This window comes from Manis javanica, chromosome 2 (genome assembly GCF_040802235.1).
Source record: "Manis javanica isolate MJ-LG chromosome 2, MJ_LKY, whole genome shotgun sequence".
Lineage (NCBI taxonomy): Eukaryota > Metazoa > Chordata > Mammalia > Pholidota > Manidae > Manis > Manis javanica.
In genome coordinates this window covers 13,577,882-13,603,849 of record NC_133157.1, presented here as the reverse complement: position 1 = coordinate 13,603,849, position 25,968 = coordinate 13,577,882, and the positions used below count along the sequence as shown (strand labels likewise).

The 25,968-nt window shown below is 43.1% G+C and overlaps 1 protein-coding gene across 1 annotated transcript; it reads left to right on the top strand.

Moving 5' to 3' along the window:
• The first annotated feature begins 180 nt into the window (after positions 1-180).
• LOC108391141 (uncharacterized) lies at positions 181-25,611 on the top strand. The gene is made up of 5 exons (XM_037022259.2): positions 181-258; positions 307-504; positions 7,928-8,076; positions 14,940-14,999; positions 16,537-25,611. Exons 1-5 carry the CDS (start codon positions 181-183, stop codon positions 16,718-16,720), a joined length of 669 nt encoding a protein of 222 aa, XP_036878154.2. The 3' UTR covers positions 16,721-25,611.
• The last annotated feature ends 357 nt before the right edge of the window (positions 25,612-25,968 follow it).

Here is a 25,968-nt window from a genome sequence, read left to right as displayed (position 1 = left end):
ATGTATCAAATGCAACAGACCTAACAAGAGGGATGAGACGTCAGATCAAAGCAACAGGCCTAACAAGAGGGAAAACTGGGGGCCTGAGTTAAATTGGACAAGAGAGATTTCATAGGCAGACCTGAAAAATGTTAAGTAAAGGCGGGCTGGGCGCGCTCGGGGACCGCAACTCCTCGCTAGATGCTGGCCGACAGGGCTAAGCCAGCAGTCGCAACCGGCGGCGGGGTCGCAGTGGGGCATCGTCCTGAGCGCCGCTCGGTTGGGCACGCAGTCCGCCTTTCCGGTTGGGCTGCGCATTTCCCATAGGAGCTAGACCTCAAGTGTGCCCGGCTATGGGGTGGTGAGCTTGAGGATCAGCCGAAGGTTAAACGGCCTCCTAGCGCTAAAACCGGGCCTCAGCGGCGGCGAGAGCAGCAGCGGTGGAGGCTACTGGCGTTTGGGCAGCCGCTTAGACCACCCCGGGCGGAGCGGAGGCGATGGGCATCCGGCCCCCGGGCCGCACACGTATCAAGAGGAGGTGGAGAGTCATGTCTTTGGAAACAAATTTTTGAGAAGTTGGGAGAAGGCGTGAGTTTGGCGTCAGTGAGCCCATCGTGCGCACCATAAAGAAAAACGAGAAGGCCATCAGGGCCAGCGTGGAGTGTTCGCCCGTCTTCTCCAAGGTGCTGTGCATCCCGTGTGATGTAAACATGGAGAAGATGGAAACTGAGTTAACCTTCTGGGTCGAGGACCAGACCGTGGCGGGGTTAAGGGGCGGCCTGTGACTCTGAAGGCCTTTTGCAACCACGCCAAATGCATTTACAAGCACAGTTGTAATGGGCAGTTGTAATGGGAAACCACTGGGCAGGACAATCCAGATAAGGCTGCGAGCAAGGGATGTTTGAGTTTAGAAATCGCTACAGTCCGCGAAATTCGAGGTTGATCGGGAAGGAAGAACCGTTATGCCCAGTCATCGCCCAGCCATTCCAAGCAACTCCACAAACTGATCAGAGATACAGGCTTTGTGCTTCAGCAGGCCTTAAGACACTGAGGAGAGGAGTCTGTTTTGGAGTGCATACCTTCACATGCTTTTAGGGAAAGTCACAAAAATCTGGAAAGCTTAAAGGACACTGAGGACAGGATTTCCCTCATTTTTGTGCTATTGCTGCTGGTGACAAAATGATAAAATCATTGCTGCTTTACAAAGACATGAATCCCAGTTGCCTTTTGGAAAAAGATAAAAAATGTCCTCCTGTTTTTTGGTAATCACACCCTAGAGTATCATCAACCACTGCCCTCTTTTTAGATTGGTTTCATAATTGTTTTATCCATAAAGCCAGGAGTTTAACAAAAAAAAAATCTTGAATTCAGAGTGCTGCTAGTTTTCGACAGAGGTTCTGATCACCCAGACTCATTATTCTTTGCTCATCCTAATGTTGACTGTGTTTCTCCCCTGGGAAGGTTCTAGGTACCTTCAGCCCTTGGATCAGGGAATAATTGAAGCATTCAGGAGGTATTAAACGGAGCATGCATTTGACCACTTTGCTTACTCTATTGAAAAAAACTTTTGCCTTAACTTTGAAAAAAACGTGGTCACAATACAACATTGGCCTTGCTTTAGTGACAAAAGAGGCATGGATGATGTAAAACCAGGCACTCTTACTTAATAAAGCCTGGTGGAAACTTTGGGATGATGTGAATGATTATACATGTTTCCCTAGAGCTAATGAAGAGGTTGAAAAAACCATAGTCTGCAAAACGGATGGGCTTTAAATTCAGTGATATTCATGAAGGTGAAATTAATGAGCTACTCAGGTTTCAGGCTTTGGCCATAACTGAGAGTCTCTATGGAGTCTGAGGGAGAAGACAAGTCCCCCAAAACAGAGGTAAAGATGAATCTAAGGAAATTGAATGCTGTCTTACACCAGGCTTCAGACCTCCTTGATGCTGGATCCTTTTGATGTGGATCCTTTCCAGGACTGAAGTTTGGCCTTTAGAAAAGATTTCAATAAGTTGTTGTAAACCTATAAAGAGGTGCAAATGAAACTTTGAAATAAAGCAAAGGAGTTGAAGAAAAAGAAAGAAAACAAGAGGAAGTAGTATTGGTTAAGGGGTTGGATCAGAATCAGGAGTCAGTCTGAATCTGAATCCAGGTGAGAAGGTAGAGAGAAAGAATAACAAGCCTCTAGAAGAGGCTGGACCCTCAGGCAGTGGCACTGAGACTTATTATATCTGAAGAATATGCCAAAACCATAAATGCAGAATTGGACTTTTGGAATCTAATCCTGGAATTGAATCTGGAGAGAGTAGAGGTGCCTGAGTTGAATGAAGAAGAGAATCCAGCGGCAGTTGCTGACAAATAATCATCTCTTTAAAAAAAATCATCTCTTGCCATATGTCCCTGTTGCCCCAACATCACTTTCAACCTGACCACCCTTGAAATCACCAGCCATGTGTCTGTCAGTCATTCAACAAACACTGAGCATAAGCTGTGTGGGATCCTGTGCTAAGCCTGGGGACATCTCAGGAAATCATCTAAGTATCTAAGGTAAATAGTCATTAACATTGGCCTTTCTTATTAATACAGTAGGCATAAAAGAAGTATGATACCTTTATAGTAGCTGTAAAGTTTTGACTGTGATCTATTGATTTACTTTAGTGGACTCTGAATATAAAGGTTTTCTTATGACCACTTATCCTCATTTTCTCTAACCCTATTTTTTTCCCACAGCTATAAAGTTTTTCAGTCAAAAGTGGAGATTTTCTGAGTTAATCTTGGTAGTTGGCATGAGACTACATGCCCTTCAAATGCTGAACATGGTCATACAGTGTATAAAGCACTCAACACTGATCTGTCTTATTCCTCACATTAGACCTATGAGGGAGATAATGGCTCTTCCTTTACCCAAAAGCCACACAAAGCATAGAGAGTTAAGTAACTTGCCAGCACAGCCTACAATGTAAATGACAGGACTAGAGCTTCAAGTGAGTTAGTAACTACTTTGTCAGACCAGTATCAGGGCTTTAAGAATTTATAGCCCCAAGGAATGAGACAGAAGGTAAACAGGCCATTAAACAAGGAGGCTGTGAACTGTCAGCCTGCTGGCCAGATTTGGCTAACAGATGTGTTTTGTTTGGTCTGTCCAGTTCAAAACAATTTCCAGTTGGTTTCCCCACCCCTTTGTTTAAAGTGCTGTTTACATACACTCCACCAGTTTAAATGTGTAGGCTGAATTTTTTAACACTTGTGTAACCACTACTGCAACCAAGCTGTAGAACTGTTCCTTTAAGTGGTGCCCTTCTGCACTCAATCTGTTCCCTCACTCCAGAAATGTCTTCATTTAAAAATTGAAATATTTCCCATTTTAGATGCTGGATGAAAAAATTGGAAACTCTGGCAGCAGTGGACTCTGCGCTCCCACAGCTGATGTTAAATGTTGCAATACAAGTGTGTGCAAAGTGCCAGAGGGAGAACAGCGCTGTGGGATTAGTCCTGGGAGAGGCTGCACACTGCAGGGCCTGGGAAGATGAAAGAGTTCCTAAGGAACAGTTGGGAGCGGTCTGAGCCAGAGAGAATAAGAAGGGGGGTCCTGGGAGGAGGGGACATGGGGACAGGAAGGCGGCCCTGCATGTGCTTCACTTACTTGGTTTCGTGGGCACGTCGGGCCTCTGTAGAATGGGAGAGTTTTGTGTGAGTGTTAGTGGTTGTGTGCTGTAGCTTCTGAAGGCATTGCATAACTAAGAAATTTGGGTCTTTTAATCTATACATCTCTGGGGATTTTATGATTTTTTATTATTAGAATGGGCAGGAAAATTAGTATTTTATTTTTGCAGGGTTTGTAGTTCTGTGTCTTGGGCTTAGGTTGTGTTTTAGGGCAAGAGTTGCCCAATGAAAATTGCTCCCTCTTTCCCTGCCCCCTCCACTCTGTCCTTCCAGCCAGCCTGGCTGGGGCCTGGCTGGGCAGTAGGTGGGGGAGGCCAGAGGGCAGTTTAGGCTCTCCGTGCCCGCCCATCAGCTGGCAGCTCAGGCTGAGGCCTCAGTTCACTAAGGCTGAGCAGATAAATTACTAGCGATGTCACGGACAGGCTGGGCTCACGGTGCCACCTGCCAGGCTACCCTCGGCCCTCTGTCCTTATATACTTCCTGGTGAGTGCTCCAAGCGTCTATGCCACGAACCCCTTGCCCCTAAGGCTCCAACCTGGGGACTGAGGGAAGAAGGTGCATTTCTTTTTCCTGCTCCTGGGGTTTTGAGCTGGGTGCAGGCAAGAGGTGGGTGAACGGTAAAATCCCTGGAGGCGCCATCCGGTATCCCAGCGACTGTGGCTTGTGGCGTGGTTCTGAAGATAACAGCACCCCTTCATGCCCAGCCTTGTGAGAGGAGTTACTGGGCAGTGCTTCATTACCGGGGTCATTGGGGAGGTGGAGGGTTGTCTATTGGTGAGGTGTCAACTAACAGGCACATGACAGATTTTTGTCCTCTTTCTACTGCAGGTACCACCTCATTCTGTTTTGGGTGGGGCAGGGTGGGGGACTTTGTTTTCTCATCTCTGAAATATCTTAAAATGTTGAGGTTGGAGGTGACTACAGAGTACCTCCGGTGGTAATGGTGGTTGGTTGTGGAGGGAAGCAGAAAGGAAAACTAGAGGCAAGGGCCAGAAGCCCAGGGATCTAGCCTGGCTCTGCTGCTCATGATTTGGGTGATTTCTTGCCTTCTCTGGCCCTTACATCTTCCTCATCTGTAAAAACAGGCACAAATCAGTGGTTCTTAACCTTTTTAGGACTGTAGGTCTTTTTTACTTTTTTTGTGTGAGTGAAAGTTCTGGATTTGTACCCAAGAAAAATGTATAGATAAACACAATGTTGCATTCAATTCCAGAGTATTCTGATTCCCTAGAAGTAGGTGGATTACAAGTTTAGAATCAGTGGGTGGCTTGAGGCCCCTTCTGCCAAACACAGACTATAAAGTCAGCCATAACCTCTGAAAGGCAATGTAAATACTGTAAGACAAAAAAAGGGATAAGGTAGAATGGAATGGGAAATAACCGAAGGGATACATAAAATACTTTAAAAGAGTGTAAAATTAGAAAAGTTATATTGTAAAAGACATATGTATAAAAGTATTATAAAAACTTTTCTTTAAAAATCAGAGTAAATCTTTTCCCATTATAATTTTTTATCAAAGAATATCATGATGTAGTTTCTGTCCATTTTGCATTCATATAATGTCACTTTCTAATATGTCGGAGTCCACTTGTGGTTCCAAATCGACCTTTCATGTCTCTGACACTTTTTTGATATAGTCCCCAAACATTTCTCAAGCCTGTACTCCCTGTCAGGGGTTGTAAAGTGCTGGGAATACAGAAACAAACAAGGCTGAAGAGCTCATGTGCGATAGGGGAGACGCATGTGAAGTGGCACAACAGAAGGGTGTTCAGCAGCAATCCTGGCCTCTACCCACTAGATGCCAATAGCATCTCTTCCTCAGTCATGACAATCAAAATTGTCTCCAGATGTTGCCAGATGTCTCCTGGGGGGCAAAATTGCCCCAAGTTGAGAACCATTGGATTAAGTGAAGCTGAAATGACCCCACTATGTCAATCCCTGGTCATGCTCACTGTAGTTGAAAGAGCCCAGAATGGGAGGCAGGAGTCTTGGTTCTGTCACAGAGCTTCTGTACCGTCCACCTCAGTTCTCTTATCTGTTAAATTAAAGGTTATCTTAGATAATACCTGACAGCCCATTCACCTCTTAGTGTTTTGACTAGGAGTTCATATAAGAGCATCAATACATTCTAGGTGAGTTTCTATTTAATCCTCTTAACTGTGTGTGCCACCCATAACCTGCTGGCTGAAATGCCCCAGATCTTTCCTAGGAATGGCTTTTTTGGTTGGGGAATAGGCCATTGCTCCTTTTGTTTAGAGTCTGTGCTGGAAGCCCCCTTAAGGGCATCATGTAGTTGACACCTGATGGGGTTACAATATTCTCTGCTTAACAGCACTGCTAACAGTGGGTGACCTAAAGGCCCTACCTACTTCACAAGGCTGTTTAGTCATAATAACAACATCTTGCTGGTATATTAATTCACTAGTCTACAAGTATTTATTAAGAACCTGCTGTGTGCCATGAACTGTGCTGGGAATACAGTGATGAGTGAAGCAAAGTCTGTTTCTTTATTGAATTAGAGATTACAAATTTTATCTCCTATCTTGTTTGGACCCTTGGCAGCTCTGAGGTAGGCAGCGCAATCTCCATTTTCTAGATAACATTTAAAGAAGGGAGAGAAGCAACTTGTTAAAGGCCGCAGGCAGTTAGCAATACTGGAACCGGATTTACCTCCTGCTCTCTAGTGCTTTTATTTTTTCTGTAGTCCAATTGAGTTGTGATTACACACAAACACATCACTAAAAGCTTCATTGAAAAGCTTGGTTCTTTTTTACTTGCATAGTTACTGGTTTAGTTCAGAGGACTAGTCCTTTGAATTGGAGGTGTTGGTGGAGGTAGTGGGAGGGAATGAGAAACCTAACCCAGACAGGCCTCGAGTCAAACTGAAGCTAAAGACATAAAAACGCTGCTCAGCCCCTGCCAAGAAGTAGGAGCCAGGACCCAGCTGATGACGAAACGGAGTGGGAAGACAGAGGTCTGCTTGAGCAGAGCGCCGTCCGCGGCTGGGAGGCAGGAGAGGCAAGCCCTGTTCAGCCCTGGCTGAGTCACGGCGGGGAACTCTTTACAAGCCGCCTCTACCCCTGTTAGTGACTCCCTTGTCACCCCCAAGCAAAGAACCCTGGATGAAAGATGCTCTCAAGTTCTTTTTGTTTCCTCTTATTTTAAATGTTTATTATTTAAAACAGTATAGACAGTAACCGTAATGGGGTATGTGGGGGTGACTTGGTGATGGGGGGAGTCTAGTAAACATAATGTTCCTCATGTAATTGTAGATTAATGATACAAAAAAAAAGTATGGAAAAGTATATCTCCAATGTCTTTTCCTCTCACACTGTCACTGCCGTCTCCTTAGCTCAGGATCTTACTGTCTTTTTCCTGGATCGCTGCAATGGCCTTTTAGGGGGACTGCATTCTGGTTACTCCCCATCCTCCCTCCTGTTACTCTACTCAGCCTGATCATGTTTTTAGTCTGCTACTTATAAACCTCCCCAAGTACCCTGTCACCTGAGTACACCCCCAAACTCCTTAGCATGACCTTTCTCTATAATTCTAGTCCATTTTCTCCTGATCTCATACCCACAGACTAAGACCCACGCAGACTGGATCTCTCATCTGTCCCTAAATTTGTATTATATATCATTCGGTTGGAATACCTCCCTCTCCTCCTGTAATCCTGCTCACTGTTTCAGATCCAGCTTATCGTACCTTCCTTGGAAGCTGCCTCCTGCTCCCGCAGGGCCTGTGTCCTCTTGGTCCCACCAGTTCTCGGTTACAGTGGCCCAGGTCACATTGCTCTAGAATGAGACTAGCTTTTCCACTAGACTGCCCACAGCACCTGGCCCATATACAAATGAATGGAGGTGAAATGAACTCCCCAGGGCATCAGTAGTTGCAAGAGCTCATCTTTCACAATCATCTCCCCAGGACTGCAGCAGTCCAGTGGATGCTAGTAGGTGTTGCCTCCAGTAGCAGTTTTCTACTGTAAGAATGGATTTCAGGTTATACAGACCTGAGTCCTAATCCTGGCTTCACCAATTAAAAGCTATGTGACTTTGAGCAAATTCCTAAGCCTCCTCTTTTTTATCATCTGCATAATGCCAAGGAAATATCTAGGTGTGGAAACTTTAAGAATTAAAGCTCAATACAGATCCCAGAAATTATTTTATGAATGGGAAATGAGAATGAAAAAATACTGCCCAGCAGTGGTTCCAATCTGCTTAAGCTGGCAGATAGTGAATTGGCTGTATCACTGCTGACCTGTGCTTTTCTTTTCCCACCATGTAGATCCTGACAGCTTCTTTCCTGACATACCCCTTGCTCAGGACCCTTAGCCTGCAGCTCCACTCAGCTGTCACCAGCAGCTATGTCTCCGGCACTTACTCCATCATTTTTGTCAACTGTCCCAATGAGCAAATTGCCAGAGACATTGCCAGGTATGGTGAAGGGGCTTAGGTGCATCCCAGGAGGTTCGGGGAGCTACCAGGCTATTCCAGGAGGGCCACTTGCTTCTGCTCACCTTGCCCAGCTATCTGCTTGGGCTAGATGATCCCCTGAAGGATCCTGCTGCTGGGCTGGAAATGTTAAATTGTGCTTGGGGGCATGTAAGGGATACAAACTCAGAGAGGTAGGTGGCTTTCCCCGTGCATTAAGGTAAGAGACCAGTGGAACCCTGTAGGTTGAGAATGTAAGTCACCCAATTCCTGGTCCAGCTCTCTTCCTTCTTGGAAATAATTCTCTTTGCTCAGTCCCAGAGGCACTATGACAAGTGACGAGAAGGAGGCCATTCCGAATATTTGGCAAATTTCTAAAAGCAGGAGTAGTGTGCTGGCAAGAGCAGTGGACTTATATTCAGACCACTGTTTGAATCTTCGTGCTGCCACTTACTGCGTGACCTAGGGCAAGTTGCTTCCCTTCTGCAAGCGTTGGTTTTCTCAGTTATAAAGTAGGATAAGGCCTCCTACCTCCTACCTCACAGGACTGTTGTGAGGATTAAATGATATAAAATGCTTTCAATCCTTTCCGCAGTAACTCGTATATCTTAGATGCTCAGTAAATGTATGTTGTGTCTGAATTTCTCCCTTCATTCCTTTTTATATATGCAGCCTTGAAGAAGGTTAGCGGAACTGCAGGGCAATGGATTTGGCTCCTTGTTCCCCTCTTGCTCTAAACTCAGCATTCTTGATGCTGATGATAGACTATGTTACAATGTTTTAAAATGTGGAGTCTGGTCTTTGTGCGCCCAAGCCTCCAAATTGTTGACCATCACAGGCTAAACTTGCATTTGATTCTATCTTTCCTTCCCCCAACCAGAATGTCTATTTTTCCCTCATTAACATTATCTTTGGAGAACAGTTCTTGACTAAAAGAATCTGTGATTACTCCAGAAATATGACCATAATATTTAGGAGCTAGGGATTAAAATCCCTTCTGATGTTTCCAGTATACCTGAGGTTTATGCCAAAGTGTCCAGACCCCACTCTGGATCTTGTCAGGGAACAACTTCACCTGACCTCTGTGAGGTTGGTATTGTGAAGAAATGGATTCTAACTAGTTGAAAGGCCAGTTCAGGTAAATGGATCACTTGTCAGCTTGGAGAGAGTTCTTTTTTAATCTTGCACCCAGGTTTGCTGATAAGTCAAGCATTTGTCGGGACCTCATTCCTTTGTAGGTAATGCTTTTCCTCTCTGGTAGTTTTTAGGATTTTCTCTTCATGTTAATGTTCAATATGTATTTGTTAAGTAGTCTCTCTATTCTTTCTATGTCCTGTTCCTGGAACTCCTCTTAGGTAGATGTTGAATTTGTTCTCTATGGCTGAACTTTCATATTTCTCTGTTCCTTTATTCTGCATACAGGGAGAATTTCTGAGCCCAGGCTTCTCTCTTATTTGTATTTTAGCTATGTCTATTTTGCTGTTTAGCCCTTCTGTTGAGTTTTTAAAATAATTATAATTTTTTTCATGGTTTCTGATTATTTTTTTAATGACCAAATGTCCTTATTTCATAATTGTCTGATCTTATTTTATGGATACAATAACTTTATCATTCTGTGGATATTAATGATATTTATTTTATTTTCATTTTTCCAGTTTTATTGAGATATAATTGACATATAACATTGTATAAATTTAAGATGTACAATATGATGTTTTAATATACATGTATGTTGTGAAATGATTACCACACTAAGGTTAGCTAACATACCCTTCACCTCATAGTTACTTTTGTGTGCATGTGTGTGTGTGTATGTTTATTTGCATGTATGTGGTGAGAACTTTTAAGATCTACTCTCTCAACAACTTCCAAGTATACATAATCATATTTATTTTAAAATATTGGTTTTGGATATTCTATTAACTCGTTCTCCTCTATGTAAATTCTTTTGTTTTTCTCTCTCTTGAAATTGACTTTCCTCAAATAATTTTTGATTCTTAATTGTAACCCCTCTTGTCCTTTTAGTTACACTGGTGGGAGGTGCAGAACAGCCGCAAGGCATTCTTATTACGTAGCACTGTTGCCAGTGGGCATATGGACTGGAGAAACCTTCTACTGGCTGGGGTACCCTAGTAACTGGTCTTCTGGGCATGAATTCTCTTTTGTAGTTGACTGTTGCCAGTCACTAGGACACTGCTTTGCCTTTCTGCCCAAACTTTTTGCCCACACTCACGGCTCCTGCTTGGGAACAAACACTCATCACTCTGCCTGGGCCAATGCGAGCTTTGGTGGGGGCGCAGGGGAAGGTTCGCCTGCTCCTGCAGTGGCATTCCAGCTGTTCACTATGATGGCTGCGTCCAAGTTCCTGCCTGCTCTGGTTCCCGTTGCTCTCATCTTCTGTGGCATACCCCTGCGTGCTCTCATGCAGGTCTCGGGGTGTCTTTCATTCTTCAGGGCTTCCTTACTGTTGCTGGTACATGACGTGTTTTCTTTCCTGTGTTCCGCATGCCAAGTCGTAGGTGTTTTCTGTTGTTTCTAAGGCTTGATGTAAAAGGGGGGGTTGCAGCATGTGTTTAGTCTATGGAGTTGAACTGCAAGTCTGAAGGGGAGCCTTTAGTGATGTGGCGTGGAGCTCACCTCAGCCTCCTCTGTTTAGTATTTTTTATTAATGATTTGGGTAGAAAAGAGGCAAGCTGGTTTAGTTCTCAGGATTTGTTAAAGGGGAGCAGATGGGCACATGGTGGGATGGCTCCACAAATGTTAGCAGTCGGGACCCCCAGCATTAGCTGCAGAAGCAGCACGGAGACCAGGTCTTCCAGCTCCAGTTTGGTCTTCTTTCTTCTTCAGTGTTCTTTATAGGGTGTAGTCTGCTGCCTCTCAGTTCTGGTCAGTTCAGTTCTGGTTCCCGGCGATGTTAGATCTCTTCAATAACAGACACTTTCGTAACTAGAAAAATCTCTTGCTGGGGCCAGGGTGAAAATCCTGACTGTTGTGTCCTATCTGGTCCCAACTCCACATGTGGCCTTAGACAAGTCTTCTCTGGGCATTGATCTCATACATACAGAGAGGGAACTGGATTAGGCCCTGTCACAAACACAAATATCTGCAAGGCAGGTTTAGACCCAGACCACCACAGTAAAGCTGATATCGCGATAAAGCAAGTCAAATGAATTTTTTGGCTTCCCGGTGCATATGAAAGCTATGTTTATACTATAATGTCATTTATGAAGTGTGCAGTAGCATTATGTCCAAAAAACAATGTACATACTTTAAAAACACTTTACCGCTAAAAACTGCTAACCATCATCTGAGCTTTCAGCATTCACCTTTCCACTGGTGGAGGGTCTTGCCTTGATATTGATGGCTGCTGACTGCTCAGGTGAAGGTCGCAGTGGCTGTGGCAATTTCCTGAAATAACACAGCAGTGCTGTTTACTGTGTCGATTGACTCATCTTTCACAAGTGATTTCTCTGTAGCATGTGCTGCTGTTTGACAGCATTTTACCCACAGAACTTCTTTTGAAATTGAAAAAAGTTCTCTCCAACCCTGCCACTACTCTTTATCAACTAAGTTCACATAATATTCTAAATCCTTTGCTGTCATTTCAATGATCTTCACAGTATCTCCACCAGGGGCAGATTCTATCTTAAGAAACCATGTTCTTTGCTCATCCATAGAAGCAACCCCTCACGTATTCAAGTTGTATCATGAGATTGTAGCATTTCAGTCACAGCTTCAGCCTCCACTTTTTTTTCCCTAGAACTTCTGTTACTTTTTTAAAATTAAAGTATCATTGATATACAGTTTTACGAAGGTTTCACATGAGCAACATTATGGTTTCAACATTCACCCATATTATCAAGTCCCCACCATACCCCGTTGCAGTCACTGTCCATCAGCATAGTAAGGTACCACAGTCACTACTTGTCTTCTCTGTGCTATACTGCCTTCCCCGTGATCCACACACATACCATGTGTACCAATCATAATACCCCCCAAATCCCTTTCCCCCTCCCTCCTCACCTGCCCTCTCCCACCCCTACCGTTTGGTAACTGCTAGTCCCTTCTTGCAGTCTTTGAGTCTGCTTTTGTTTTGTTCCTTCAGTTTTGCTGTGTTTTTATATTCCACAAATGAGGGAAATCATTTGGTACTTGTCTTTCTCCGCCTGGCTTATTTCACTGAGCATAATACCCTCTAGCTCCATCCATGTTGTTGCAAATGGTAGGATTTGTTTTCTTCTTATGGCTGAATAATATTCCATTGTGTATATGTACCACATCTTCTTTATCCCGTCTTTTACTGGTAGACACTAGGTTGCTTCTATATCTTGGCTATTATAAATAAGTGCTTCAATAAACATAGGGATGCATATGTCTTTTTGAATCAGGGATCTTGTTTTCTTTGGGTAAATTCCTAGGAGTAGAATTTCTTTGGATAAATTCCGAGGAGTAGAATTCCTGGGTCAAATGGTATTTCTGTTTTTAGTTTTTTGAGGAACCTGCATATTGCTTTCCACAATGGTTGAACTAATTTACACTCCCACCAACAGTGTAGGAGGGTTCCCCTTTCTCCACATCCTTGCCAGCATTTGTTGTTCCTTGTCTTTTCGATGTTGGCCATCCTAACTGGTGTGAGATGATATCTCATTATGATTGTAATTTTTCAGCCTCCACTTTTTACTCTAGTTCTCTTGCTATTTCCCCTGCATCTGCAGTGACTTCCTCCACTGAAATCTTGTACCTTCAGTTTGTAAAAAACATGCAGTATCTGTGAAGTACAGTAAAGCAAAGCATAATGAAGTGAGGTATGCTTGTACAGGCAAGGTGACCTAATTGAATAAAGTGGGTGGGATGTAATAGTGAAGGAACGTGGTGGATAGCAACCCTTATTCTTCCTGGGGGCTGGGAGGAAAGAGAGTAGTGGGAACTGTGCTGGCCTGAGAAGCATACGTCATGCCTAGAGGGAGTAGCCGCTGCTCAGCTTTAGCTAAATGTGACCCTGTAGGACTGTGGGTCCAATGTTATAAGCCTCATTTTTGGGTGAGAAGCTACATAATCTGTATTTTTTGAGTGTGAAATATCCTGATAGTAAATATTGGTAACAAAGTCAAGATTTTTAAATGCCGTGAGAGCCAAACTATGTATGTGGTCTGTGCAGCACTGGTCTAAGCTCTGCAGTTTCTAGAGGCTCTAGCAGCTCTGTACTTCTGTCTGCTGCTTTCCTCAGATCTGAGTGTGAGAATCTGAGCTCCCACCTGTGACTCACTGCTGGTGTTGGCTATGTGTGTATTTTATCAATCAGCTCATGTGCTCTCTCTTGTTCTTGTCTCTTTTGGGGGGACATGCAGAGTGGTGCTAGGGGCTCTGTGAATAATACAGTCTTCCATAGCTCTGTGTCTTTTACCCATGGATAGGCTGCTGTGATCAGTCTCTGAGGAGTTCACACTCTCCCAAAGAGATTGGAAAGGGCCTGTGAGGCAATGGGATTATGTCTTCCAGAGGTTTAACTCACTACCTTGTTTCCATGCCATTTTCAGAAGCAATAAAATGTAATTTTTCAGATTATTGAGTGAGTACGACTTGCAGGCATTGCTTAAATAAATTTGTGCCACGTGCCTCTCCTCACAGACAGGGATTTAAGGCTCTGGGGTCAGGGAATGAGGGCCGTGGCGATGCCACATCGATGTGGAGCCTGGAGTAGAGCACTGTTCAGCCTTTAACTCACGGGAAGAGAAAGTAGGTCAGTTCTCTGGGCGGCAGTTGAGGGAAGGAGGGATCAGTGAGCAGGCTCAGATGAGGTTTGTTTGAGCACTTCAGAGTAAAGCCCAGGTCCCTCTGGCTGCCTGAGCTGTGAGAAAGGTTTGTCAGGGCCTGCCTGATGCTGTAGGCTTGAGGTTTTAGTGCTTGGCAACACAACTTTGCATCAATGACTTGGTGGGGCTCCTGTTTCTGTGATGCATGTAGTAGTTCAAACACATGTACTGTGTTCGTCAGGGGTCTGCAGAGGAATCTGAGACTATCAGACCAGGAATTCTAACCTGAGATCTGTCCCTTAGAGGCATGCAAAGACTGTGGTAGAAACCTTTACAAAAATAAAAAGTGGGACTCTCTTGTCCCCTCCTGGCATGAGCCGGGAGCTCTGTCCTTTCACTTTATCTCTAAATAGAAGCCTGCACCTTGCTCTCCTAAAAATAAATAAATAAATGAAAATAAAAAGTGAAAAGAGCCTATATTTGCCAAAGACAAATGCAAGATGGGATGCTTATCTGCTTTTGCTTGGAATTGTATTTGTTCTACGTAGTCCCATGGGTATCTACAGATCAGAAGCACTGACAGCCCGATACATATCCGAGAGAGAAAAGCAGAATAAATGGAGTGGCATAATGAAAGGAGTTCTTGGTGGGAACCATTGGCAGAAGGAGTCCTTTCACTGTATAGCAGGAGAGTCAGGTTGAGTGAAGGGGATGTGCCTGTCTTGGATAGGTGCTCAAATACTTATTCCTGGAATGAAGAAAAGAACTTGCATAAGGTCACCCAGCCATCCTGCTGCAGGGTCAGGGATAGAATCCAGGTCTTCTTGTTCTTCATCCAGTGGTAATTAATTCCCATTCCGCAGGCAGACTGGGCCTGTCCTTAAAACTGCCTTCCCATAGCTGCTTCCCTACTTCTCTCCCTACCCAGTGAAGGACTTATACACAGCTCTGTCTTCAGAGGTTCTGTGCCTGGGGTCATGGAATGTGTTGGTTTGAGGGGGCAGGGCTCTCTAAATGTTTATCTTAGACTCAGGTTTCCTAAGAACTCCTGTCCCTTCTCTTAAAATCCTGGACTCTTGCCCCAGTGACTATCACTCTCTCTCTTTGCTTTAGGACAATACTGGATAAGAAGCTGGCTGCCTCGGGGAACATTCTGCCCAAGGCATCCTCACTGTGAGTTTGCTACGGCCAGTGGAGGAGGGTGGCAGTGCGAGGTCAGGTGCTGGCTGGTGGAAAAAGTACTGAACAAGGGGATTTGTCAAAGAACAACTCAAAGCATCTAAGTATTAATTCACTGGGGATTTGTATTTAGAGGAAATCAACCAGCGGGTTTATGTCATCCAACAAAAGCAAGAATAGGCTGTGTGTAGAGAAAGGAGGTAAAAAGACTACAGTTTGGGAACAGTGAATCTTGTATGCACATTCTTTGTTTAAATCAATTACTTTGCTGTTAGCAAAGAAGTCAGACTGGGCATTCCATCCCTAAGTAAGCCACCTAGGGATATCAAAGAAAATAATTTCCATTGCTTTTGGACTCTGGAAAACTGAGAGTTCAGCATATATGACAGGCTGATTTTGTGTATTGCCTGCCTTTCATTTCATTAACACCTTCTCTTTAGTTACCTTGGTCTGTGCCATTTCCTTCATCAAAGTATTTCAGCATCCCAGTACTAGCTGTGCAGGATCTTACTTGTGCCTTAATTTCTCTGATCAGCTTTTCATGTCCTTCCTCCCCTGGGGAAAAGAGATAGATAATATCTAAAGGTAAAAGCAGAGAAGTGCTGTATGATGAAGGCTCCCCACCCCAATGGTGTCACTCCCTCAGTGGCTCGCCTCATTTAGCCATGGCTCCAAATGGGGCTGTTCCTTATGTTCCTAAGCTCCATCCTAGATCTACGCAGTCTTCCTGAAACTGGGACTTGGGTCACTGAATTTTTTAAAAGTTGTATAGGTAATTCACATAAAGCTGGTCTGGAAACCAATGCTTGGGAGCTAGCAGAGAATTTCAGCCTAGCATTCCCTTCTTATTTCCTTCCTTATAATTGATCCTCTTACCACGCCCTCTAAGTTAGGGCCAGTGGCCCAGGTCATCGTAGAAAATTTCTTTACTTTCCCATGAGGTGCTGCTCTCATACTCCTTCCTGGACATCATCACTGAGTTTGGTTTTAACTGTGGACCTGTTTGCATATCTTACAAGGCTCACTTCCTGAAGCCTCCTGTGCTTTTTTATTTGTCCATTTGTGGTCACTCAGCTTTGAGAGTCAGTGGCAAAAGTAGCACCAGTCCCAAAGGATAGGGAGGTGCCTGTATGCCATGAGTATAGGATGAGCATCGAAAGAGCTGGAGATGCCCACTTTGGAGTAGAGAAAACAGCTGTTTCTGCAGGGCTGTCCTGAGGTGGTTCTTCATGTGGAAGCTGGGGAAACAACCGGCTAGCAGGTGTTAGCACACCATAAGAAAAACCCTCTCATGTGAAAACCTTTAAGGTAGATGGACTTCATCAAGAGATGGTGAGCCTCTCACATCCAGATGTGTTCAGACAGATGCTAAAACCATACCTGTGGGGTATGGCCAACTGTAGATATTTTTATGTGGGCTTGGAAAGATTTTAAAGTTGCCACCTCCGTAAGTCACCTGATTGGGCCATGTTTGACATTTCATTGGGCTTGTCCTATGAGCATCATAATTTGGTTTTGTTCTCTTCTCCAGGTACTTTTGGAATGGAGAAATAGAAGAAGCCACTGAGATCTTGCTGGTGAGCGAGGACGGGGTATGGAACCGTTATAGGAGACAACTGAGACTAAGGCTTTTTCCCAGGTTCCAATTACAAAGTAACAGCAATCAACTGGTTGAGATTCTTGCCCTACAGAAGATGCCCTCAGTTCATTTGTGAGCTAGTGGCAGGGCCTGGTGATCTGGAGGAATGTTATTTCCTAAATGGCTAGGTGAACAAAAGCTGCAGAGCTGGGGCTGAGGTCCTGAAGCAGCCATCACCATCATCATTATTATTATTATTATTATTATTATTATCATTTTTTTTTCTTTTACAGTTAATAAAGACAAAGAGTTCCAAGGTCCACATGCTGTCCAACTACATCAGGTAACGCTGGCATCCCTTCTCAGCCAGGAACACGCTAGGGACCAAGTGAATGAGCTTGGAAAGCAGGGCCTAGTCACCACTTTCCCATGTGACCACAGGCAGGTCCCCATCCCCCAGACTCTGCATCTGTAACGTGAGAGGCTAGGATGAGACCAGGGGTTCTCAAAAGTTTGGTCTCAGTTTCCCTTTACACTTAAAAAATTAATGAGGACCCAGAAGAGCTTTATGTGGGTTATAGCAAAGTTCACTATATTAGAAATGAAAAAATATTTTTAGTTCACTTAAATTAACAAAAATAAAACCATATTAACATGAACAATTGATTTTTATGGAAAACTTCTTTTCCAAGAAACAAAAAAGTGAGAAAAATGGCATCATTTTATATTTTTATATTTTTATTTTTCTGATTTTTATAGTTCTGATTTTTGCTTGAAAATATGAGTTGTTTTTACTGGCAGTAAGTGATGTAAATTGTCTTCATTTGAGTGATGTACTCATTTTGTTCACAGTGGAGGAAATATATACCTAATATTCAAACCTAAGTAACCATAATTTGTAAAAATGACAAATTATGGTCACTCAGGCTTGAAAGTAAAAATGATGTTCCATGAAGAAAAGTCTAGTTTAGCTTAAGGCTCAAACAATCAGACAAGTTCAAGACAACATTGAACTTAAGTATACAGCAGAAGCTCTTTATGTGTACTTCCCATTTTGCCATACAATATTAAAAAGACATGTAATCAAAGATTAAATTTAATAAAAATAGTAATTTTTACCACTTTATCAAAGATGTGCTTAAATGCATTTGACTTTTTGAAAATACAGGTGTGTGTTGTGAAACTACAGTAACGGCTGGTAGTTTGGTGCTGTCGTCTGGACACATGCTAAGGGGCCGGCAGTCTTACCCAACATTGCTTTTGCACCATCAGTGCAGATGTCAACAGAGTGAAATGATAAATGGAAAATTGGTATTGTTATGAATATGGTTTTGGCCTCATGGGCCTTCTGAAAGGGTGTTAGAGTTCCCCAGGGGTCAGTGGACCTCACTTTAGAACCACTGGTCTAAATCCTAATTCAAAGTATGGTTTTTGGAATAATTGGCATCACCAGGAAGCTTGCTAGAAATGGTGAATCTCGTTCTGACCTTGAACTTAAACTACAGTTTAACAAGATCCCCAGTGATTGCTGTGCATATTAAAAGCTTGAGGAGCACTAGCCTGAACTGTGATTTAGTGATTATTGATGCTAGCTACATATCATAATCATGTGGAGATGTTTTTCAAATGACCAGTTTAGGCCCCACCTCAGCCTCTGACTTAATTCATCTGGAATAGGGATCTTCAAAAGTACCCATATTGACTCTGATGTACAGCCAGGGATGCAAGTCACCTATATGGATAAAACCCTTTTATTTCACATCCTAGGGAACCAAGATTCTGCGAATATATGGCTATACCTAGTGGTAGAGAAGGCCCTTGTGGTACCACCTTTGCAGAGGTGTGGGAATAAGGCACCTTTAGTAGAAACCAGAACAGTCAAGAAATTAGAGCTATTAAGCTGTGAGGGACAGCTTCAGGATTAAGAGAGTGAACCCACAGTGTGATCTGCAGGATCCAATCCTGGCTTCCCTACTTGCTAATTGTAGCTTAAGTGCATGCAAATTACTCCTACTTTCTGTGTGTCTCGGTTGCCCCTCTATAAAATGGGGATTGTACTAGTACCTGGTGTGGGTTGTTATGAGTATCGGGATGAATTTATGGGAGTGTATACAGGAAGTGCTGCATCAGGGGCAGCTCTTACTACTGAAGTGTTTAAAATGTCTTATTGTGTATGTCTGAATACTGTATTCGTACATACACAGAATTCTGTATGCCAGCTTATAAAAACATACACACTGATTTAGGTGTCCATGAAATAAGAAAATTCATTATCCTCAGGCACTGGATAAAATTACTCAACTCCAAATGTTTAAGCACCTACACACGTTGTGATTTACTAAGCATCCAATCTCCTGAGGACTTCACAGTACCTCATTCAGCAGGAAGGAAGCAGAGGATTATTACCCATTTCTGATAGATGGGAAACTGAGGCCAAAGCCTCATGTTTCTTCAATCTAGAAGGTAAAGAGAACTTGGTGAAAGAAACAGGGAGAAGGGAGAGATCCTTTTGTGTTTGGATAGTCAGGGAAGATCCCTTGGAAAAGGTCACTGATTGAATTGGGCTGGGCTGGGCCAGTCAGTCCAAGCAAGAACCCAGGAATTTGTCTCTGCTTCATGTTTAAAGGTGGACAGGGTGAGCAGTAAGTGTGGTTGTGTGGCAGGGGCCAAGGGGAGGTGGCAGTGAAGGTGAGGTTTGTCACTGGCCCCTGCAGTCACCAGGCCTACCTCAAATGCTAGGATGTGATTACTCTCCTGCTTTTCTTGAGGAATGGACCAGATGACTTGTCCTGTGACCATATGGAAGCATGTGAGATGAATGCCTCCTTTTATGGGAACTGGAGAGCACTTTATCCAAAAAGATGACTTGCTAGCTTGGAATTTCAGGGATAAGCAGGATTATTACTTCTAGCTAAAGATGATGTTAGCTACTTCTGAGTCCTGCAGAGGTAAGAGTAGGATTAGGTTCCACGTGTATGTAGGATGGGGGGAATATTAGACACAGCCCTGTGGATTGGGAGCAGGTCTGCACTCCTTAGGATACCTATCAGGTCTGGAGCCTTGCTTAGTGGAGACATAGTCCCTGAGCCCACCATACTAACCTTTCCACCTGAGCATTGAACCTGAGCATTTGAAAGTAGGAGAGGACCCTGGGGAACTGCTAGACCAGTGTTTTCCAGACTTGCTGTACAGAGTCCTGGGGTTGACAGAAGTATCCCGGGGGCTGCCTGGTCGGGATAAGGGTTTGAGGCCCCCTACACATACTTCAACCAGTGCAACTGCGCTTTTATTATTTTTATGCATTGAGCTCCCTTGTAAGATTTAAGTTAAAAAAAAAGTTTTGACCATAAAACTCTTAGAAAAAAACATAGGCAAAAATCTCTTAGACATAAACATGAGTGACCTTTCTTGAACATATCTCCCCGGGCAAGGAAAACAAAAGCAAAAATGAACAAATGGGACTAGATTAAGCTGAAAAGCTTCTGTACAGCAAAAGACACCATCAGTAGAACAAAAAGGTACCCGACAGTATGGGAGAATTTATTTGTAAATGACAGATCCGATAAAGGCTTGACATCCAAAATATATAAAGAGCTCACCCACCTCAACAAACAAAAAACAAATAATCCAATTAAAAAATGGGCTGAGGAACTGAACAGACAGTTCTCCAAAAAAGAAATTCAGATGGCCAACAGACACATGAAAAGATGCTCCACATCGCTAATTATCAGAGAAATGCAAATTAAAACCGCAATGAGGTATCCCCTCACACCAGTAAGGATGGCTACCATCCAAAAGACAAACAACAACAAATGTTGGCGAGGTTGTAGAGAAAGGGGAACCCTCCTATACTGCTGGTGGGAATGTAAATTAGTTCAACCATTGTGGAAAGCAGTATGGAGGTTCCTCAAAATGCTCAAAATAGACTTACCATTTGACCCAGGAATTCCACTCCTAGGAATTTACCCTAAGAATGCAGCACTCCAGTTTAAAAAAGACAGATGCACCCCAATGTTTATCGCAGCACTATTTACAATAGCCAAGAATTGGAAGCAACCTAAGTGTCCATCAGTAGATGAATGGATAAAGAAGATGTGGTACATATGCACAATGGAACATTATTCAGCCATAAGAAGAAAACAAATCCTACCATTTGCAACAACATGGATGGAGCTAGAGGGTATTATGCTTGGTGAAATAAGCCAGGCAGAAAAAGACAAGTACCAAATGATTTCACTCATCTGTGGAGTGTAAGAACAAAGGAAAAACTGAAGGAACAAAACAGCAGCAGAATCACAGAACCCAGGAATGGACTAACAGTTACCAAAGAGAAAGGGACTGGGGAGGATGGGTGGGTAGGGAGGGATAAGGGTGGGGAAGAAGATAGGGGGTATTAAGATTAGCATGTATAATGGGGGGGGTGGGAGAAAGGGGAGGGCTGTACAACACAGAGAAGACAAGTAGTGCTTCTACAACATTTTGCTATGCTGATGGACAGTGACTGTAATGGGGTTTGTGGGGGGGGACTTGGTATAGGGGAGAGCCTAGTAAACATAATATTCTTCATGTAATTGTAGATTAATGATAACAAAAAAAAAGAGAAAGGGGGATTACTCCCTGATAGGATTAAAACTAACTGCAAATCAACGATTAATGCATGCTTTACATATCCTTAATTTTGATCTTTCAAAGGGTGTCAGATGATCAGCTATGGAAGTACATTTTTCTGATAATATTCCTTTCTCTTAAAAAAAAAAAAGCAGTTCCTGTGTGGTGATCTCCAATAGGTTCTTCACAATGGTATAAGGGTCATATCAAAGTGTGGGCAAAGGGTTTGTTTGTGTTTATACAGAGGATCAAAGCCTAATTTGGCTACACAGAAAATGAATTAGGATACGATATGAAGAAGAACTTCCAACATCAACATCCTCTGAAGAGTCATTCCAGAAGATGAACATCAAAAACTTCAACAAAGATCCTGGCGCTGCTGTAGTTGTAGCTGCAGTCATCCCACCGGTTCCTGGACTTACCGCTGGAATAAAGAAGGAGATATCTAAGCTGGCCTGTGCATACAGTACAACAAATTTGACTGGATCTATACTGTCGGAACTCAACCAAGAATTAGAAGTGCAAGTTGCAGTGCTCCAAAATCGTGCGACTATAGACTATCTACTGTTAAAAGAACACATGGGATGTGAACAGTTCCCAGGAATGTGTTGTTTTCATTTGTCTGATTTTTCAAAAACTATTCAAATTAAGTTAGACAATATCCATCAGACCATTGATAAGTTTTCACAAATGCCGAGGGTACCTAACTGGTTTCCTTGGTTTCACTGGATATGGCTGGTAATTGTAGGTCTGCTTTTGTTATGTAGCTGTATTCCTATTATGTTAATGTATGTGCACAATTTAATTAGTAGTTTAAAACCTATACATGCTTATGTTACTCTACAAGAAGATATGTCAAAGAAATAATCAATCTTCCCATGTTTTCTTCCGTCTGCTACTTCTATAGCTTTTCTTCTTCTTTCCTAATTACAACCCTTTAGTAGAATTAGTGCCTCATATCGAAAATTACCGAGTATCATAATCCTTCCAAGTGGTAAAGATACCTCAAGACAAATGCTGGGCATAGAAGCCACAGGGCATAAATCTGCAAAGAAGTAAAAAAGCTAACCTTTTCAAAGAATATTGCTTCTCTCTCACTTACCAACTTTACATTTCCCTGTATGGCCCCGGAAGATGACTGGTTAGCCAGAGACGGGTAAGATTCCTCAAGGGAGGAACAACCTAAGACAGGCACAGTCGCAGGGGGGCCATCAGGTGAGAAATTGGGGACCAACAGAGGGGAGACTTAGAACCTCACCCCCCCCCCGCCCCCGGTTTGAGAGAAATCTGCATCCATGGATGTCTTGTTGCCCTTGTCTAGCTTGGATTAATACTTAGTCTATAGGCACAGACCTGATCATCTACATTTGCCCTCTTACAGCACTAAATTATGTTTTTTACCTTTATCTTGCACCTACCTACCACTTCAGCATTTTATTTAAAAAATAATAATAATGGAGAAATGTGGGATTCACATATAAATCATGTATAAAAATCAAATGAATAATCATATCTGACTTGATTGTTTATAGTTCATGATGCATGATCAAAACCGAAAGTTTCTGTGATATGACTGCCCTTGCACTATTCACCATGCAAGAACTTATTCACTATGTAAGAATTTGTTCACCATGTAAGAACTTGTTCGTTATGCTTCAGAAGATTGGAGACTGTTGAGAATTAGGCCTGGGGTTGATTAATGATTGTGCATTGAGTCCCTCCATGAATTGGTCACAAGGTAACTCCACTCTGGAGAGACTGTGGGCAGTTTGGGGGTGCACCACAGACATCTGTGGTATCCTGAGTCTTTCTTCCCAGAGGGAAAGGTGTGTGGGAGGGGTATTGCTAGGCTGTAATTTTGACACCTGCTGAGCTTCTTGGACCATATTTCCAAGTAGAAATTAGGATCTCCAAGGGCCCTATTGGGAAGACTCTGTAGGGACTTCAGACTGAGGCCCTTCTAAAAGTCCAGGGGATCCTTTTTTGATAGCCAGTGGGGATTTCAAAGGGCTGCCTCAGGAGAACAAATAATGATAATGGTGATACCTTTTACAACAGCAGTTTCTGATATATATGAAAATCTAGCATAAAGTAAACAGCACTGAAAATGTTCTTGGGGACCCTAAATGACTATATTGCTTTCAGGATAAAGTCCAGTTTCTTGGTTTAGCTTTCAAGGCCCTTTATAACCTCAACTCACTTTTCCATCAGCATCTTCAACCTCTGTTCTACAGGCAAGTAGGTGGCCCAGGATGCTGTGTGGTGTTGCTCCTGTGCCAGGCCAGCCCCTCTGCCTGCAGTGCCTTTCTGCATGAGTGCTTGTGAGGTCTGGCTGCTCCTTTGCAAGGACTGGCTGCCCAAGTTGGCCTCTCTCCTGCTGGTGTCCTGTTATCCTTGTACCTCAGTCAGCCTCCTGTTTCCAGGTAGTGAGCTACTCGAGGGCAGGGGCGTGTCTGAATATATTTGATCTCTTGCACAGGGTTTGGCAAATATTTCTTAAATAACCAAAGCTTTCTCTGTAGTAGTTACTAATTTATAGAATTGGCAAAATCCACCATTCCTCCCTTGAGCTTTCTTAAAGTGGAACTAATTACAAGAGATTTTTCTTTCTACCTCTGGTCTTCGTGGCTCATGTTCTGTGCTGACTGTGCATTAAACTGTTGCTTGGTGGTCTTCCTTTGCCGAAGTGTCAGTTGTCTACAGGAAATGAGGGAGTAGAGGGACAAAACACCAGCTTTTTCTGCCAGGTATTGTTTTGTCCTAGGTTCTTAACATTATTTTTTCTTATAACTAAATGTTGTTATCCTCATTTTGCAGATGAAACCTGAGATCAGAAAGCATAAGACACTTAAAGTAAGTGGCAGAGCTAGGCTCTGAACCCAAGTCTCTGATTCCAAGTATGATACTCCTGCTGTCTCTTCCAGAGAGGTTGGATATATACCTTTGCAGGCCAAAGACCCGAGAACCTGCTGTAGCCAGCTCTTAGTGGAAGTTATTAGTTCCTAAAACATCTATGTGGTAAGTTAATATGGTCCTTAAAAATATACTGCATTGTTTACTTCTCCTCACAGATGCGGAGGTTGGTGACTGACTGTCTTCATTCTACAGATCAGAGAACAGAATTAGTGCAGGTCAGTGATTTTTAGGGTCTGCATGACTTCATGGTTTGGCCACTATACCACACTGTCTTCCCAAAATGATGCTGTGGGAGCTGAAGCTAGGACTTAGACTAGTATTTCCATGTGGGAATTCCTTCCCAGCATTTCTCAGGAAATGTGTTAGTTTTTCCCTAGAAAAAGCTGTTGAGGAGATGAGAAAAAGCATTAAAATTATCTGTAAATACTAAGGCTTAGAAGCACAGAGACATTATTTGTTTGAAGGACTCCATCTTCATCAAATAAAAAACAAGGGCAAGAAACATTAACGTGCAGAGTTGAAGGTTAAGAGAACCCAGACAGGAGCATGTAGGAGAGAAGTGGTTACCATCTGATCAGTCTTGCTTTTGATTGTTGCCACATCCGAAGTGTATGTCTAGCCCTGTCTGCTGCAAACCATGTTATTCTTGCAAATGAAGTTTATATACATAGTATACTTTATCCAAACTCTATGGGGGTATTTCAAGAAAAAAGGTTTGGAAGCAAAATAAATCCTTAATTTGCCAATTTTGACATGTGATTTTGTATACCCCTAACCTTGCCAGGATATTTGGTATGTTATTTGAGTACTATCTAGTAATGTTCCTGGGCATTTTCCAGTGTTTAAATACTCTCTATAGGCTGTAGCTCTTTGTAAATACTACTAAGTATTATTTAATATTATATTCCTTTGTGTTAAATTAATATTTTCTTATATTCCTATGTGTTAAAGTTCTTTTCAGAAGTCTAAAATGAAAGAGAATATGAAGAATGCTTGAAGTATTTTAAGAGTAACTTATGATTTAGGGAATTCCTGAGAACTCCGACTTTTTGCTCCTAAATTCCAGGGTGTATATTTGTTAGAAATTTGTAAACTCTAACCTAGACCACAGAGAATCAGGCACTTTTCCAGCCCTTGGAGGACCACTGTCCCAGGGAGGTCTGTGTAACTGTTCACTGTGGAACTAGGCTAGAACCTTGCGCCATTCACTTTTCATTTCATTACATTGATTTCAGCCCAGAGAATCATCCACCCCCTGCTCCAGTGGTGGTTTGGTTGCGTTGGTGGGCAGTTCAAAGGTTGAAGAATAAACGGTAGAAACAAGTGGGGGCCATGGTTAATGAGGATGGTTAAGGGCACACATTAACAGGGGGATTTAACCGGCTGCACATCACCCCTGAAACTACAGGATTCCGTTGAACCCATGGCCTTTACTTTCCTATAGCTAACCTTTTCCTCACATTTAAAGTTTACTTCAAGTAACTAAGTGTGGTGTTGCTCCTGTGCCAGGCCAGCCCCTCTGCCTGCCGTGCCCTTCTGCATGAGTATGTGAAAGGGTTCCCTCCCAACATCTGCAGAGCTGAATATAGGAGGGACTACCTCTGGCACATGAGCAGTGAGGATGCCGAAGCAGAGGAACCTGGCCAAAGCGGCGCAGGTCAGAACGAGCAGAGCCGAGCCCAGACCTTGCTGCAGTTTCCAGAATTGCATGACTGTGTGCACTGAGTAGCTTTACAGTGCCTGTACTTAAGTATTTTAACAGGCTCAATTTCTAAGCCCATTTCCCACCTTAACTTCTCTGTGGCCCTCAGCTTAAGCTTTTTGCCCTCCCCCTCCCCTGCCCTTCCCTGCCCTGCTGCT

Bases quoted from the DNA above. Each gene is read 5' to 3' on its own strand.
- LOC108391141 (XM_037022259.2), top strand. From the start codon at position 181: ATGCTGGCCGACAGGGCTAAGCCAGCAGTCGCAACCGGCGGCGGGGTC. The intron at 259-306 runs GTTGGGCACGCA...CATTTCCCATAG, and splicing joins ATCGTCCTGAGCGCCGCTCG to GAGCTAGACCTCAAGTGTGC. The intron at 15,000-16,536 runs GTGAGTTTGCTA...TCTCTTCTCCAG, and splicing joins CTGCCCAAGGCATCCTCACT to GTACTTTTGGAATGGAGAAA.